This window comes from Acinonyx jubatus, chromosome B1 (genome assembly GCF_027475565.1).
Source record: "Acinonyx jubatus isolate Ajub_Pintada_27869175 chromosome B1, VMU_Ajub_asm_v1.0, whole genome shotgun sequence".
NCBI classification, from domain to species: domain Eukaryota; kingdom Metazoa; phylum Chordata; class Mammalia; order Carnivora; family Felidae; genus Acinonyx; species Acinonyx jubatus.
The window spans coordinates 140740383-140758320 of record NC_069382.1 but is presented as its reverse complement, the minus strand read 5'-3'; the positions used below and the strand labels follow the sequence as shown (position 1 = coordinate 140758320).

The window sequence follows — 17938 nt, the reverse complement described above, 5'->3', positions numbered from 1 at the left end:
TAAGTTGATGGTACTGAAGTTTTAACCTGTTCTTTATTCCTGTCCTCCCCACATTTTAGTTATATGGTGTCATATTTTATTTCCTTGTTTTTTTTTTTTTTTTAATCCCTTGACAGATTTTTACAGAAATATTTATTTTCACTGCTTTTGTGTTTATTTTTCATACTCTCACTTACGGTCTTTCTTTACATTCTGAGTCCCCTTTATTTCTTGTAGGACCAGTTTAGTGGGCATGAACTCCTTAGTTTTGTTTGAGAAACTCCATATCTCTCCTACTCTGAATGATAGCTTTGCTGGATAGAGTATTATTGGCTGCAGATTTTTCTCTCTCAGCACTTTGAATATATCATGCCACTCCTTTCTGGCCTACAAAGTTTCTGCTGAAAAATCCTCTGATAGCTTTAGGGGGGTTCCCCCTTGTATAGAACTATCTTCTTTCGCTGCTTTTAACATTTTTTCTTCATTGCTATTTTTTGCCAGCTTAATTACTACTGTGTGTCTTGGTGTAGACCTCCTTGGGTTGGAGAGAGTGGGAATCTATGCCTCCTGGATCTGGGTATCTGTTTCTTCCCCAAATTAGGGAAGTTTTCAGCTGTTATTTCTTCAGATAAATGTTCTGCCCCCTTATCTCTCTTCTTCTCAGATCCCTCTAATGTGGGTGTTATTACACTTGATAGAGTCAGTGAGTTCCCTAAGACTGTTCTCAGCTCACATAATTTTCTTTCTGTCCTTTTCTCAGCTTGGTCACTTTGCATTACTTGTCTTTCAGGTTGTTAATTCGTTCCTTTGCTTCATCTAGCCTGCTATTTACTCCATAAAGTGTATTAAAAAAATTTTTTTTTAACATTTATTTATTTTTTAGAGAGAGACAGCATGTGAGCAGGGAGGAGCAGAGAGAGGAGGAGCAGAGAGAGAGGGAGACAGAATCCGAAGCAGGCTCCAGGCTCTGAGCTGTCAGCACAGAGCCTGATTCCAGGCTCGAACTCCCGAGCTGCAAGATCATGACCTGAGCCGAAGTCGGACGCTTAACTGACTGAGCCACCCAGGTGCCCCTCCATAAAGTGTATTTTTAATTTCATTAATTGTATTTATCTCTGATGGGTTCTTTTTTTTTTTAATCTGTTTTAAAGGTTTCACTTATGTCTTCTGCTCTTTTCTCCAGTCCAGTGGGTATCTTTATGATAATTACTTTAAATTCTCTATCAGGCATATTACTTACATCCATTCCATTTTGGTCTGTTGTGGTTTGGTCCTCTTCTTTCATTCGGGAGATGTTTCTTGTCTCCTTATTTTGTCTGATTTTCTGTGTATGTGTTAGGAAAGTCAGCTACTTTCTTGTTCTTAACAATAATAGCCTTATGAAGAAGATGTCCTGTGGTGCCTTGAAGTGCAGTGTCTCCTGTTCCCCAATGCCTGGTGCTTTAGGGAGTGTCTCCCATGTGTGTTATGTGTGCTCTGCTGTTGAGTCTTGGCCTCTTTTTCCTTCAGTCCAGTTGTCTTCAGAGGTTCTTTGCTTCTTGCGGGTGGCAAGGTGTGCAGTGATCTGCTTGCAAAATGAGACCTACCCCCTTGCATGGGGAACTGAGGTCCTGGAAAACGGGTGGATCAGGACAGGTGGTGTTGGCAGGGTTTGCACAGGTCTTCTCGGGGAGGGGCCCATGGCACCAGGACTCAGGCAGATGTGACTGGGGAGGGCGGATCCACCCAAGCAATGGAGGATGGGGCTTGGTGCTAGTAAGTTAGGTAAGGAGTGTCAGCACCTTGCTGGTTTTCCCAGGTGGCCATTGTTTGGGGTGGGGGTGGGGGTGGAAGAGGGAAATGGTGCCTGCCAGCTCCTTTGTTCTTGCAGGGCTCTCCCTGTGATCCTTGTCTTTCCTGGCTATGATGAGATGATCAAATCATTCTCCCTCCCATCAGCTCCCCATTGTTTTTCAACTTGATAGTTCTAAGCTGTATCTGTGTAGGCTGTTGTGCTGTTTCTAATGTCCTAATGCCATCCAGGCTTTCTGAGCTGAACCCACTGATTTTTCAAATTTTAGGCTTTAAGTCCTGCTGGTTTTAAGAACTCAAAATATTCAGCACCTTTGACTGTTAGAGGCAAATATTATGGAGATTTGTCCTCCTCATTCATGGGCTCCCTGGTGTGAAAGTCTGTTTTCCGGCTTTCTCTGCACCACCAGCTGTGTGGATGGGCATGGTCCGTTTTGCTCCTAGACCACATCTTCACTCTTCTTTGATGTGGCCTGTTCCCTGCCTTAGTTGTGGAGTTTGTCCTGCCAAGTCTTCAGGTCATTTTCTGGGTTATTTATTCTGATATGGGTGTTATCTAATTGTATCTGGGGGACTAAGGAAGCTCAAGGTCCTCTTACTCCCCCATCTTCCCAGCCTATAGTCTTTATTTTAAAGTCTACTTCATCTGACATATGTATTGGTACCCTGGTGTGTTTTTTGGGTGAGGAGGGCTCCTTTTGCATAGAATATCCTTTTCTTGCCCTTCAGTTTCAGTCTGTATGTCTTTAGGTCTGAAGTGAATATCTTGTAGGCAACATGTAGGTGGGTCTTGTCTTTTTATCCATTCCATCACCTTTTGTCTTTTGATTAGAACATTTAGTCTCTCTACATTTAATTATTGGTAGGCATGAACTTAATTGCCATTTTATTGTTTTCTGGTTGTTTCATGTAGTTTTGTTCCTTTTTTCTTATCTTGCTTTCTTTTATGATTTGATGACATTCTTTAGTGTTATGCTTGAATTCCTCTTTATTTTTTGTATATGTATTACAGGTTTTTGGTTTGTGGCTACCTGGATGTTCATGTATAATATTGTGTATATATACAATATCTAGATTCTATGTAATCTAGATCTATAAGTTAATGGTCACTTAAATCCAAACATTCTCTAAAAGCACTACATTTTTACTTGCCTCCTTCATGTTTTAGGATGGCCTGTTTTACATCTTTTTGTGTATCCTTTAATTATTGTAGATATAACTTATGTTACTACTTTTGTCTTTTAACCTACAATACTAGCTTTATAAGTGATCTAGTACCTTTGCTATATGTTTGCTTTCATCAGTGAAATATTTTTCATTCAGAATTTTCTATTTATGGCCTTAAAGAAGTCCCTTTAACATTTCTTGTAAGGTTGGTTTAGCTTCAAATCTAAATGATAACTTTGCTGGGTAGAATATTCTTGATTGTACCTTTTTTTCCCCCTTGTAGCACTTTTAATATATTCTGCCACTCCCTTCTAGCCTGCAACGTTTCTGGTGAACAGACAGCTCATAGCCTTATGGGGGCTTCATTGTATGTAACTAGTTGCTTTCCCTTGTTGCTTCTAAGATGTTCTCTTTAATTTTTGATATTTTAATTATTATGTGTCTTAGTGTGGACCTCTTTGGGTTTATTTTGTTAGGGATTTCTTTGTGCTTCCTGGACTTGGATGCCTGTTTTCCTTCCCCAGATTAGGGAAGCTTTCTACTTTTATTTCTTCAAATAAGTTTTCTGGCTCTTTCTCTCCTCTTTTGGGATCCCTATAACACAAATGTTAGTACACTTGTTGCAGAGCTCACTTAATCTTAACTTCATTTAAATTTTTTTTCTTTTTGCTGTTCAGCTTCAGTGGTTTCTGCTACCCTGTCTTCTAGATTAGTGATCTGTACTGCATCCTATAATGTGCTGTTGATTCCCTCTAATGTATTTTTTATTTCAGTACTGAATTCTTCACCTCTTATTGGTTGTTATATTTTCTATTTCTTTGTTGAAGTTCTGAGTTCATCCACTCTTGTCTAAAGTCCAGTGAACATCTTTATCACCATGACTTTGAACTCAAGTAGATTGCTGTTTCATGTAGTTTTTTTCTGAGGTTTGTTTTCTTTCATTGTCTCATTTGGTCTGACTCTGTTTCTGAGTGTTAGGTAGGTCAACTGCATCTCCTGGTCTTGAAAGTAGTGACCTTATATAGAAGTCATCCTTTGGGGTCCAATAGCATAGTCCCGTTGGTCACCAGAACCAGGCATTCTGAGGGTGTCCCGTGTGGGCTGCATGCACCCTCCTGTTGTGACTGGGCCAGGACAGCTGAGGGTGTACTGGTGGGTGGTGCTGGCCCCCAGCACAGGTGGATGTGAGGCCTGGCTGCCGCTGCTGCAGGTACACTGGTGGGCAGGGCTGCTGCAATGACTGGTCATGACTGCTGTGGGCAGACTGGTGTGCAGGGCTCGTCCCCTGCTTGGCTGGCTAAGAGGTGTGGCTGTAGCTGTAATGGGTGTGCTGATGGAGTGGGGTTAGTTCCTGGTACGGCTGGCTGCAACTGCTGCATGTGTGGTAGAAGACAGGGCTTGGTCCTTCCCCCCACTTTCCTGGGGCAGGATAGGTTTTGGAAGGGCACAGGGCTACAAGGAGGCTGCCTGCTGAGTTTTGCTTGGTGGGAGCTACTGTCAAAGAGAGCCTGCTGGGGCAGGTCCACAGGAGAACACCAGGGCTAGGTAAGCAGTAATAGCCAAGTAGATGGAGTGTAAATACTAGCTCCTGCCAGCGGCTGGCCAGCTAGGCTTAAAGAGGAGGGCAAGAAAAATTGTGTCCACCAGCATGTCCATTCATGGAGAAAGTATCTACGGAACCCTTCCCCTCCAGCACATGGCCTAAAATTAGACAATAAAGACTTCAGATACAAGCCAGACACTTTAAACTGCTGCCTCTGTTTTGGTCTTGAACCTAATGATATAGGGTTCTGGCTCTTTAAGAGTGGAATGGGTTTCCTGTTGCCCTCCCAAGTCTCCCAGAGAGAAGTCCTGCTGATTTTCAAAGCCAGATGTTATGGGGGCTCATGTTCCCAGTGCATGTCTCCAGGGTTGGAAGCACTCCATGTGTCCCATGTGGGGTCTGATCCCCTCACTCCTCAGGGAAGACCTCCATTCCTTGTGGGTCACCACACTAGCTGTTTGGTTCTCAGGTTCATCTTCGCCTCCCGAACCCTTCTCAGTGTGGTTTTTTTATATCCCTAGCTGCAGGAGAGCCGTTTTGCTAGTCTTCAGGTCATTTTCAGAGTTAGTTGCATCCTCAGTGTGTCTGTGGGAGGAGGTGGGCCTGGGATCCTCCTGTGTGGTCATCTTCCCTGCAGTCTCAGTGTGCTTTCTTCTGTTCGCCTCTGTTCGTGTTCAGAATTTTGAGTCGACTGTCTGCAAGAACTGTTAGCCAGTTGAAGATTAAACACAGAACTTGTATAAATAGCGCTGGAGAATACAGCTTAGTCCTAAGGCCAAACTGGGTCCTTTCTCCTCCTATCCACCCAAACTGGAACTTGACTTACTTGCTTGGACCACACCTGTAGTTTGACCAAGTCCAGTTATCTAACAGCCTATATGAATAAGGGTAATAAGCCTGCCTTAACACATGAAGTTAGTGGGACTGAAACTTGGGAGGCTGACTGGCCCTGTCTAGGAGTATTTACCTTGTGAAATTAGCCTAAGAGTATCAGAGCACAAAAAACGAAAGGCAAGAGAAGTGAACATAGCATGCGTGACTCGCAGTCTGTCCACTAGAGTATGTGGCTCAGTGAGTAACAATTCTCATCCGTTACATCAACAACTCTCCCTACTGTAGGAGGGTATACAGAGGGCCAGAAACTCCTTCCATACTCTGCTACATGGATGAGGATGGGACTGACTGCCTGTTTTCTGGCTGAGGAAGAAAACACAGGAAAATAGACAAATTCCTCTTTTGGGACTGTTGGAATTGCCACAATGAGTAGGAAAGTATGATGGAAGAGAATATAGCAAGTTTGCATGGCATTAACTTGGCAAAAGTGGCTGGAAATTTTCAGCACCTAACTTGAAAGAATCATTCTTGAAGTTCCCAGTCTTCTACACAACTTTAACCTAGTTTACAGCTGGACAGAACTTCCTTCAGTGAGATCTGAGAGGATGGCCTCTTGATAAGTATCACATCCCTCACCATCCCCATAAACACAGTGTGGCAAGATTCATGGGCCTGTTTCTCAAAACACTTCTCATTACAAGCCAAAGCACGACAGAAATGAAAAGTTGAAGCACTACAAGAGGGGTCAACATACATCCCAGGGGTGAAGTTTGTAGTCAGAAATTGTTCAAAATAATCTGTTAAAAAAAAAATCATTTCATATCATGATGTCTAATTCAGATTTTTCTAGTGTTTTCAGTTCCGAATGATACATTAAGGAATTTTTTTAATGTTTATTTTTGAGAGAGCAGAAAGAGGGGGACAGAGGATCTAAAGCTGGCTCTGCACTGACAGGCTGACAGCAATGAGCTGGATGTGGGGCTTGAACTCACAAACCGCATGATCATGACCTGAGCCAAAGTCAGATGCTCAACTGCAATGAGCCACCCAGGTGCCCCAGGGGATTCTTTACCATAGATGATACTTGAAATAAGTTTTACTTGCCATAACCTAGTCAAACTAGGTCAGCATTGATACATTTTCCTTAGGAGGGAAAAATCAAACTCAAGACTAGAATTCTTAAATTGCGGTTATGATTTAATACTTGTGAGGACATGGTTATTTTCCCAGAGCCAAATAAAGCATCAGACAGAATTATATAAAAGTAATTACAATCAAGAATTTATTTGTTTTCATAATTTTTTTAAGAAAAAGATCTAAAAAGCAAAAAAAGTTGCAAAAATGATAAAATGTAATTCTGTTGTATCCTAATTGCTTAAGTGTGTTCTGTAAATTCCAAATAAGTAAAATAATATAAAAATATATTTTCAAATCTTTATAGGATGAAAAGATAACCACAATCATTAAATACTCTTGGATTTCCTTTACTCCTCCCACAGATGAATTCACAAATATATAAAAACTGATGTACATTTACATTCTGAGTACAAAGCTCCAACAGCCAAATAGTTACACAGTTTATTTTGTTAGGTGCAAAGTAGGTATTTCATATTTACTTGCTATGGAAAGCAGAGTACAGGCTCAATGGAGAATAATCATTAAACACTGATTAGTTTTAAGAATAATGCTGTTGTCCAAATGTACAGCGGCACATACTTTTCTTAATTATGTACTTCTCTTTTACAGTAACAGCTTTCAGGTATGAATCTTTCGAAGGCTATCTTTGAACAGCTGTGAAGTGGATGTTATTTCAGATCTGATGAAAATAATTTGACAGTAACCTCCTCAAAAGCCAGGAGAGGATTTTCTTTTTCTCCCCTCCACGTGGTCAGTTTCATTCTTAAGGAAGGCCTGATGTTGCAAGAAGATACATTTCACAAACCCTTAACATAAGTTTGTGAATTGTCAACTAAAGACACCACCTCTGATGTGGATGGTTTCATTCAATCCATGTTCTACCAACTTTATATCTTCTAGGTCATCTTTTATGATGCTAATCAAATGGCTAAGGCCTTCCTGTTGTTGTTTCAAATGCTAGAAGGAATTAAAATATATATATTAATGTATTAATCCATTAAACTGCAAACTATGCACAGGAAAAAGGACTTTTTCACTATTTTACTAGCAATACAGCACTTGGTAGCTGCTCTAAATAGAGTGGACATGCATATTAAAACATTTCATACTACAGCTTGTGCTAACACATTTCTATGACCTATAGTAAACAACAACAAAAAAATAAACAGTATTTTCCATAGAAATTGTACAGAAGATACAGATTTTTAAAATATAATGCAAGAAGGTATTCAGATATGGAGGACTAGCAAAATAATTCTGAAAACTAAAAGTTTTCATGTTTTGAAGTATATAATGATGGTAACAGAACTACAATTGCTAACATTTTAAAGCATCCAAGTGTTAAGGCAGTTTTCAGAGCTTCATGGGTATTAACAAAATTTTTTTAAGCACTCTTTGGGGATGCATTACGGCATCTCTACAGATAGAAAAATTGAGATGCAGGTAAGAAACCCGCTCAAGGTCCTAAACTAGGTGATGAGCTGTGATCCAGTCCCAAAACAAGTGTTCATGTTATTCTAAACTTTATTGCATAATCACTCTATCAATATACTGGAATCTTTCTCAGCTAGTTTTTTGTAGTTATTTACAATGGAATATAATCAAGTGGATATATATGTCCCAAGAACCTAGGAGCCAAACTGGATTTTAGTTGTATAATATAGCAATATCCCTTCTAAAGCACATAATAAAACTGGATTTATAGGTGACAATTATAACCATCTAAAAATGCCCCAGGCCATGACAACAGCCCTAAGATGTTCCTCAAAATTTACCATTTTAATACCTTCAGATACAGTCACTGGTTAGACAGCTTTCATTAAATCAATCTGTATTTATACTGAGGAAAAAAACTAGAGCAGTACTTCCCAAACTTTTCACACCAGATGAGCTAAAAGTGGTTGGAGGGGTTCTGGCCACCCCAACCTCCACCTGGGTCCCCTGAGGGCTGAGGAGATCAATGATTGGTACATATTTACAATTTATATGTGACATACAGGTTGGGCATAGAGGACAGAGCAGTTCTCAAATTGTACACACAAATCACTCTGATCTTAATAAAATATACATTAAGTAGGTTTGGAGTAAGGACTGAGATTATGCATTTGTAATGACCTCTCGTGTATTGCTGTTGCCACCTACAAATTGAGTAGCAGGGTGTAGGGAACTGTGGTGCCTCCACTAACTGAATTCATCTTTTATTATAAAATATACAAAACACAAAAATACCCATCTTAACCCTTTTTAAAAACAGTTCAGTAACATTAGTATATTCACATTATGCAAAATCACTACAATCTGTATTTTTAGAACTTTTTTATCTTCCCCAAATCTGTACCCATTAAATATTAATTCCCCATTCTCCCTCCCCTCAGGCTCCTGGCAACGACCATTCTATGAGCTGAATTACACTGTATAAGTGTACTATATAATTATACTATATCCTTTTAAACTGGCTTATTTCACTTGGCGTAACATTTTCAAGACTCATCTGTGTTGTAGTGAGTGTTAGTTTCCTTCATTTTTAAGGCTGAATAATACTCCACGGTGTGTGTGTGTGTGTATACATATATATATATACACACACACATATATATACATACATACATACATACATACATACACACTGTATTTAGTTTATCCATTCATCTGTCTTTGAACACTTGAGTTGCTTCGACATCTTGGCTATTGTGAATGCTGCTGCTAAGAACATATGTGCGTCCCTGCTTTCAGTTCTTTTAGGTATATATTCAGAAGTAGAACTGCTAGGTCATGTATCAGCTAGATGTTTAATTTTTTGAGGAACTGTTTCCACAGCACTTGCACCATTTACATCACCACCAGAAATACACAAAAGTTGTTTTCTTCACAGTCTTGTCAATACTTGTTATTTACTGTTTTTTTGGGTAATAGCAAGCCTAACAGATGTGAAGTGAATTCTCCTTTTAAAATGTGCACCCTAGCCCTAGTGCACTTACCTGCTTGATTTCTCGTAACAGATCTGCATCTATGTAATATCTTTCCTCAGATTTGACTGCTCCAAAATGATTCTGCATCCTGATTTGGGACATCAGTTCATTTAGTCGGCCCTAAAAATAAGACCGAGTCAAATTACAACTGCTAATGACAGCAACCACTTCTAAAAGAGAATTTTTTCTTTTAAAAGGATGGGTACTACTCTTATAAAGTTGTGTAATTCTCCCTCTGTACATTATGTGAAACATTAACGTAAGCCAAAACCACATCATTAAGAATCTACTTTAAAAAAGTTTTGATTAAAGAAAAAATACTTAATAAAAGCAAGTATACATAATTCCTCTTTTTGAAGACTGACAAATTCTAGCTCTATGGTCCTATAAATGCCTACCTTAAACTGGGTAGGTGCATTCAGTTCACACTGAATTGTATCTAGCTGAACTCGCAACTGCTCTTCATCAGCTTGAATGGCATACCCACTCTTCCTCTGAATTTCCTGTTTGATTAGGACCTATATAAAGAAAATCCACCAACAATACCAACAGAATCATGAGTCTCTTTTTAGTTATGCAAGTAATTTTCTTACAGTTATTTGTTGAAAGAAACCAGCTGAATACACTTACAGTAGGAATCTTAACAGTTTGAGAGTTGGATTAGGTTTGTCCATTTTTATTAGGCAATCTACATTAGAATACTGACATGCCTCTAGTTTGTTTTTAATGACTGCTTAATTTGTCATGCATTAATAACCAATAATTTATTCAGTTATTCCTCCTATTGAGGGGTATATATTCTGTTTCTAGTAATAAACTTTTATAGAGAGAGATACTGATCTAGACCCCCAAGAATGAGACCGCTGGGTTTAAAAGCACGTGTTTTCAGTCTAACAAAAGCTGCTAGATTGTTTTACAATTTAAATTCATAAACCACATGAGAGTACCCTTTTCCCCACACTGCTATCAGCAAGAAGTTATTTAAGTTTTCCCCAAACTGACGAGTGTGAATGGAGCTCACATTTCTTCTCTAATCTGTACTTCCCTGAAAAGTTAAAGGAGCATCCTTTAACAGTCAAAAACTACTTTGCATTCGCTCTTCTATGAACTGCCTTTGCACATTTTTTGCCCATACTGTGAGTTTTTTGGTAAAAAACAATCTCTTTGTATAGCACGAATAATCACCATTTGCAAATTCAATTTTCTTTTTCTGGTATCTGTCACATGACTATTGACAAATAGCTTCTGATATCTTTTGCTGTGCAAAATTCTAATTTTCCAATTTTATTTTATAGTTTCTGGCTTTCTGGCCAAAAATCTCTCCAATGTCTACAGTCATGCATGTAGCTTCATAAATGTTTTAGTTAAATTTTTAATCCACCTATTTTTGTCTATGGTATGATACAGAGGTCCAGTTTCTTTTTTTCCCAGACAGCCAGTTACTCTAGCATTATTTGTTAAATAACCAACTGAATTGATACCACCTTCATCATATGAAACATGAAGATGTAGTCGGCATCTATTTCTGGATACTCTATTCTGTTCTGTTTATCTTTACTGTCCAATCTTATGCCAGTCCCACACTGATTTGTCACAGAACCTTTAAGATAGGTTCTAAAGTCTTGCAAGTCCCCTTCACTATTTCCTTTTTGTTCCCCCAAAAGCTGTTCTGAAAACACTTATCCTTCTTGAGGAACTGAAAGATTTCTTGATCAAGTCTTTAAAAGTTGGAAATTATTTTCAAACTTTATAGGGTGGATAGTAAATCTTCTCATCTAAATATGGTTTATATGTCATTTTGTAAAGACGAATTCAGATTTTGTACTTCTCTCATAAATTTATTCCTAAGTATCTTACAATTTTTACATCACAATAATATTTTCCTGTTTTCACTAATGGTATGCTGGTTTGGGTACATTTATCTTGTATCTAGCCATTTTAACCACATTCTCTGGTTTTCTCATAAGAGTTTTCTAGATATTACAATCATGCCATCAGCAAAAAGACAATTTAATCTTGTCCAGTGTTTATATTAGTTACCTAATTACCTTGTTATATTTATGAAAACCTCCAAGAAAATGGATATTACTTTTTCGGGGGGGGGGGGGATTACTTTCTGAATGGGATTTTAATGCTTTGCTTCTTTGAATATTTGCTGTTCATTTTGGTAACAGTCTCTATATTTTTCCTTTATGATAGATTTCCTGTTATAAAACCAACCCTGCATTCCTGAAATAAACCTTACTTCATCACAGTATATTCCTTTAGGATTTGATAAATAGTTGGATCCTTTTTGCATTTATGTTGCTTTTGGTCACATTTATTGAGGTGTAGTCCACATGTAAGAAAATCACCCATTTTAGGTGCTCGGTTACTATGAATTTTGACAAAGTCCTGTTACCATCACTACAATCAAGGTACAGAACGTTTCCATCTACTCCTTGTTGTCACTGCTCTCCCTTTATTACCTGCCCACCCCTGGCAACTACTGACCTGTTACCTGTCTCTCGTTTTGCTTTTTGCGTAACATCATATAAATGGAATCATGCCTTTTGTAGCCTTGAAATCTGGCTTCTTTCGCTTAGCATAATCTGCATCTCTGTTTATTAGAAATGTACATGAATAGATTTTATTTGGGGGTACCAAAAGCAGAGATGTAAAGTAGCACAGCTGCTCTGGAAAAGTTTTCAGCAATTCTTCCAAAAGTTAAACAGAGTTACCATACGACCAAGCAATTCCAATCCTAGATTTAGGTATCCAAGAAAAATGAAAACACACGTCCACGCAAATATTTGTACACAAATGTTAATAGCAACATATGTTAATAACCAAACGGGGGAGACAACCAAAATGTTAATGAATTGATGAATATTGGTATTTTCATGTAATGGAATATTATTCGGCAATAAAAAGGAAGTAATACTACATGCTACAACACAGATGAACCTTAAAAATACTACACTACATGAAAGAAGCCAGTCACAAAAGACCACATCTGTTGATGCCATTTATCTGAAGTGTCCAGGATAGGCACATCCACAGAGACAGAAAGTGGTTGCTTGGACAGGGTTTTGGGATGAAATGGGGAGTGACTGCTAATAGGAATGAAGTTTCTTTTTAGGGTGAGGAAAATGTCATAAAATTGACTGTGGCAATGTTGCACAGACTAAATATACTAAAAACCACTAACTTAACACTTTAAATAAATGAACTATATACACTGAAATGTATGGTGGGTGAATTATATCTCAAAATGATTTTAAATGGGGAAATGGTCTATAGATTTTTCCTTTTGTCTAAAGGAATTAGCTCTTTAGTGGTTAGACAAAGTTAAGCAGTTAAACATCTGGCCTTGGTATTTTTCCATGGTTGATCTTTAAGAAGTTTCTCATTTATATATTTGTCCATTTAAGATTTTTGCACCTATGTAGATGATTTTTTAGCAAAATTGAAATCACCAAAATTAATCTGTTTTGTCTAGCTCCCAAATTTGTTGCCCTGAATTGCATGCAGTATTTTCTCATTCTGTTCTGTTGTCTGTAGTAATGTTTCCTTTCTCCTTTTCCTTATGAGATGTTTAGCCATTTCAAAGATCTTTTCAAAGAAACAGCTTTCGATTTATTCTCTGTACTATGATTAATTTTATTTCACTTGTTTCATATCTGTATTTCTCTCTCACTGGCTTCTCTTGAGAGTCTTTCTAACTTCTTAAGATAAGTACCAGTTCCTTATTCTTTGCGTTTGTATTTTAAGGATGATAACTAAGTGTCCGACTTCAGCTCAGGCTCAGGTCATAATCTCGCAGTTCATGGGTTCAAGCCCCACATCAGGCCGTGTGCCGACAGCTCAGAGCCTGGAACCTGTTTCTGATTCTGTGTCTCCCTCTCTCTCTGCCCTTCCCCCACTCATGCTCGGTCTCCATCTCTCTCAAAAAGTGGATAAACATTTAAAAACAATTTTTTTAAGTGAAATCTTAAATGCTACAAATTTTATTCTGCATACAGCTCTTGATATATTCAATTGATTCTGGTACCTAACGTTTCTGTTTTCATGATAGTTTAAAATTTCAGTTTTTGTTGCTATTCATGCTTTTACTCCCTCTTGTTAATTTTGAAGTTCCACTGTTGTCTTTTCATCTGGCCATTTCATTAATAGTTATATTCCCTTTTCTAGCACTGAAAACCAAGTATTTTTCTTTTACTTTTATGAGAACTAGATACATGCTTTCTGTGCTCCAAGATGATTTACTTCTTCACTGCTTCTACCCTCTCAATAAGATGTGAATTTTAGAATACATTTACTTTCTTCACCCACTCCTATGAGACCTCTCATCTGACTTCTAGATTTCACTGAGAAAGTTTGGTACTTACAGTTTCAAATTACTATTCCTTCCTTTCAGTGTGTTTTTCTCTATCCGGCACTATCACACATATAATCTTACAGATGTTCAAAAAAATTCCAAATTACTACCTGTAAAGTTCTATGGGAAAGGTCCATGAGTTTCCTCTTGTATTGTGCAATTTTGGCCATAGTTGTGGTTTGATTCTTCTGTAATTCGCTAATATCTTCAGATATGATCTGTTTTTCAAAAGAAAGTTTTGAAGGTGAGTATAAACATCACAAATATTTATCAGGTTTATATGCAAAATTTGATTCTAAGATGAGATGGAGATTCATCTTTCAAAATATAAACACCTCTACATCTGTCTTTATAGTTCTTCCCATCTATGCACCCATAAAATTAAAAAGTACCATTCAAAGGCTTCTTAAGAGCTCTAGGAAATTTAGTGATGAGGCAAAGTGTATAGAAAAATAAAACCTATACTTTAAAAATATTAAGGTATAGGACCAACAACCAGGCCCTGAATGGAAAAAGTATCTATGAAGTCACATCCAGGAGTGGCCTTAACAGACAATCTGAAAAGTACAGTATAGTCCAGTATTAAGTGCTGAATATTTTAGAGAGAGTGATCAAAGTGGAGGGGAAAGGAAGGATATTTATTATACAACCTAATACATTTTTATGCCTTGGCATCATGGATTTGCTCTTTGGCCTGATATCGTTACTGTTCTGCCTTAACAGAAGTCTTAACCTTACAGACAGAGTTAAAAACTCATTTCATTAAAGCTACCCAACCTGAATCCCATAACCGTTCCTATCATAATCATTCTGTGGCACTGCCTTGAGATGTTATAAGAAAAGAGGGTAAGAAGATTGTGCAAGACATTTAGTCCACTGCCTTTTAAGGGAACTTTCCAGTGACAGGTCATGCTGAAGGAACAAAATTAGGTGGCCATGTTTTATATTACATAACCTAGGCACTTTCTCCACCCCAGTTTTAAAAAGTTGACAGGCTTCCAGATGCAAGAATAATATAGTGGTCTTCTCAACCAATAATAACTAAGAAAAGTAGAAATGGTTGCCATTTAGTATTTATTCACAAACACTAAAACAATCTAAGGAGTTAACCCAAGAAAGAAGGCACAGGGCTTTTAAAATTATTAGTTCTTTATTTAAAGTTTATTTATTTTGAGAGAGACAGAATTCCAAGCAGGTTCCATGCTGTCAGTGCAGAACCTGGTGTGGGGCTCGAAAGCATGAACTGTGAGATCATGGCCTGAGCCAAGATTAAGAGTTGAAGCTTAACTGAGTAAGCCACCCAGGTGCCCCAGAAGGCACAAGGTTTTTAAAGAAAATATTTAAGGGGCACCTGGGTGGCTCAGTCACTTAAGCATCTGACTCTGTTTTGGCTCAGGTCATTATCTCAGAGTTGTGAGACTGAGCCCTGCATCTGTGCTGGGCATGGCGCCAGCTTAAGATGCTCTCTCTACCTCTCTGTTCCTTCCCCCCACCTCAAGAAAAAAGTTTTTTAAACTGTTTCAAAAGACTACCTCAATGAGTAAAGACCTCAGTGAGTAAAAGAACATAGTGTGTTCATAATGGAATAATTTATTAAGATTCAATTCTCTACAAATATGTTTAATGCAGTTCCAACTAAAATTCTAGCATTTTGACAAATAGATTCTGAGACTGTTATAGAACAGTAAAGATCCATAAAGATGAAACAACTCTGAAAAGAACAAAGATCAGAGATTCACTCTACCACACACTGAGATACACTACAAAGCCACAACGTAAAAAAAAAAAAAAAAAAAAAAAAAAGAAAGAAAAAGGTAAAACTGACTTAAGAAGAGAATAGATAACATATACATATATGGGAATTTGGTTGGATAAATTTGCTTTGATAAATCACTGGGTAAAATAACACTGGATATTATTTATGGATGACATTGGCAAACTTGACCCACTAGAGAAAAATAAAGTTGGGTTCATACCACTTATTGTACAAAGTCAAACTCCATGAAGACAGAAGACCCCAATGTGGAAGGTTAAATTCTAAATAAAATGTCAGAAAAATAATGTAGGAGACTCTCAGACCTTGGATTGAAGAATGACTTCTTGAGCAAAATCCCAAGAAGAAAAACACAAGGCAAGAAACTAGTGGGTATTGTTATGTTAAAATTAAGGATTTCTGTTCAACTGAGGACACCAAAAAGCAGAGTTGGCAGAAAGGTGAGAAGTAGGAGACATCTGTACCATTTAAATCAGACTAGGGATTAAAATCTAGAGTAAACAGTGAACTCCTGAAATTCAGTAAAGAAAAGATAAATCCAACATAAAAACTAGGAAAAGATAGGAATAACTTTTTCTAAATGTTTATTTTTATGAGAGGGATAGTGCACAAGCCAGGGAGGGGCAGAGGGAGACAGAGAATGTGAAGCAGGCTCCAGGCTGTCAGCACAGAGCCCGATGTAGGGCTCGAACTCCCAAAGTATGAGATCATAACCTGATCTCATAACCTACTGAACTACCCAGGCGTCCCCCAACAATGTTTTTTAAAGTAGGTTCCACACCTGGTGTGGAGCCCAACGTGGGGCTTGAATTCACGACCCTCATAATCAAGATCTGAGCTGAGATCAAGAGTCGGAAGCCTAACTGACTGAGCCCCCTAGGTACCCCAAGATAGGAAAAATTTTGATTCTGGACAAGATGGACTTTAGTATATGCCACTCTTATCTCACCTACTGAATATAGCTATAAAACTGAGACTGCACGGGCAACTATTTGAAAAATAAATAGTGGCAGGAGGATTGGGGAAGGAGACATGAACTGAAGTACCACTGAACTGGTGGTGAGGTTACCATTTCCCCCAATTCTGGCACACCCCACAGGTTTCAACAAAGCCCAAAACTGAGAAGTGAGCATAATGCTGACAACTCCAAGAAAAGCCTTTTAGTTCTGATGGAGGAGACACACTGTAATATCTAGAGGTTTGCTCAGCTCCAGTACTATAGCAGTACCCCTCATCCACACAACCTCCATGCCTAACACCATGGATGGTACCAGATCCTATATATAGGATGTTTCTTCCTATACATACACATATTTGATAAAGCTTAATTTATAAATTAGGCACAGTAAGAGATTAACAATAAAATGGAACAATTATAACAATCTACTGGAATAAGTTACATGAATGTGGTCTCTCAAAATATTGTTCTGCACTACTGTTCTTATGATGTGAGATGATAAAATGCCTACTTGATGAGATGAAGTGAAGTGAATGACACAGGCATTGTGACACAGCATTAGGCTACTACTGACCCGATGATTCATCCAGGACGATCATCTGCTTCCAGATGGCGGTTAAGCGGGGAACCACTGTATTGATTTAGGCCAGATAACTGTCGCAGAGGCACTGTTCTGTACACAGTAGGATGTTTATCAGCACCCTCGCCTCATCTCAGTAGATGCCTATAGCACTCACCCAGTTCTAACAACCAAAGAAGTCTCCAGACATTGCCAAATGTGCCCCAGGGGATAAAGCACCAACACCATTACCCCACCTTCCATCCACTGAGAAAGGCCCAAGAGCAATCACTTAAAGAATTGAAAGGAGCAAAGGACAAAACCCACAATTCTAGCTCGAGACTTCAACCCTCACAATAGAACTACTAAACAGAAAAATCAATATAGTAGAACTGAAGAATTAACCAACTGGATCTCACTAACAGAAAACTTCACCCAGAACAGCAGAATGCACATTCTATTCAAAGGCATGTGGGTTAAACACCTTAAAAAAATTGAAATCATACAAAGTTCTCTGACAATAATAGAACTAACTAGACTAGAAATCAATGAGAGTAAAAGGAAAATTTCCAAAGATGTGGAAATGAAACATACTTCTAAAATAATCTATTAGTCAAAAAGATCCAACAGTCAAACAGAACTCCCACAAGTGTGGAGTTCTGTTCCACAATTCTAAGTTCTAATTCCACAAATTAGAAAATATCTTTAATGCATCGGAGATTAAACTATAACATTATCAAAATTTGCGTGATTGAGGTAAAGCAGTGCTTAGAAGGAAATTAACAGCATTAAAGTGCTATATTAGAAAGGAAAGGTCTCGTTAGAAAAAGAGAAAAACCCAAAGCAAGCAGAATGAAGGAAATGGTT

General features: G+C 38.1%; 1 protein-coding gene across 2 annotated transcripts in view; it reads right to left on the bottom strand.

Annotated features, from left to right (window-relative positions):
- Nucleotides 1-6490: 6490 nt before the first annotated feature.
- The window catches only part of NUP54 (nucleoporin 54), a 30583-nt gene continuing 19135 nt past the window's right edge, over nucleotides 6491-17938 (bottom strand). For both annotated transcript variants that reach the window (XM_027058583.2, XM_027058589.2), the window contains 4 exons: nucleotides 13891-13998; nucleotides 9819-9938; nucleotides 9430-9540; nucleotides 6491-7408 (listed from right to left, as the gene is read on the bottom strand). In XM_027058583.2, coding sequence (XP_026914384.1) covers nucleotides 7280-7408; nucleotides 9430-9540; nucleotides 9819-9938; nucleotides 13891-13998 — 468 coding nt within the window. In that variant the 3' untranslated portion in view covers nucleotides 6491-7279. The remainder of the gene's footprint in view (nucleotides 7409-9429; nucleotides 9541-9818; nucleotides 9939-13890; nucleotides 13999-17938) is intronic.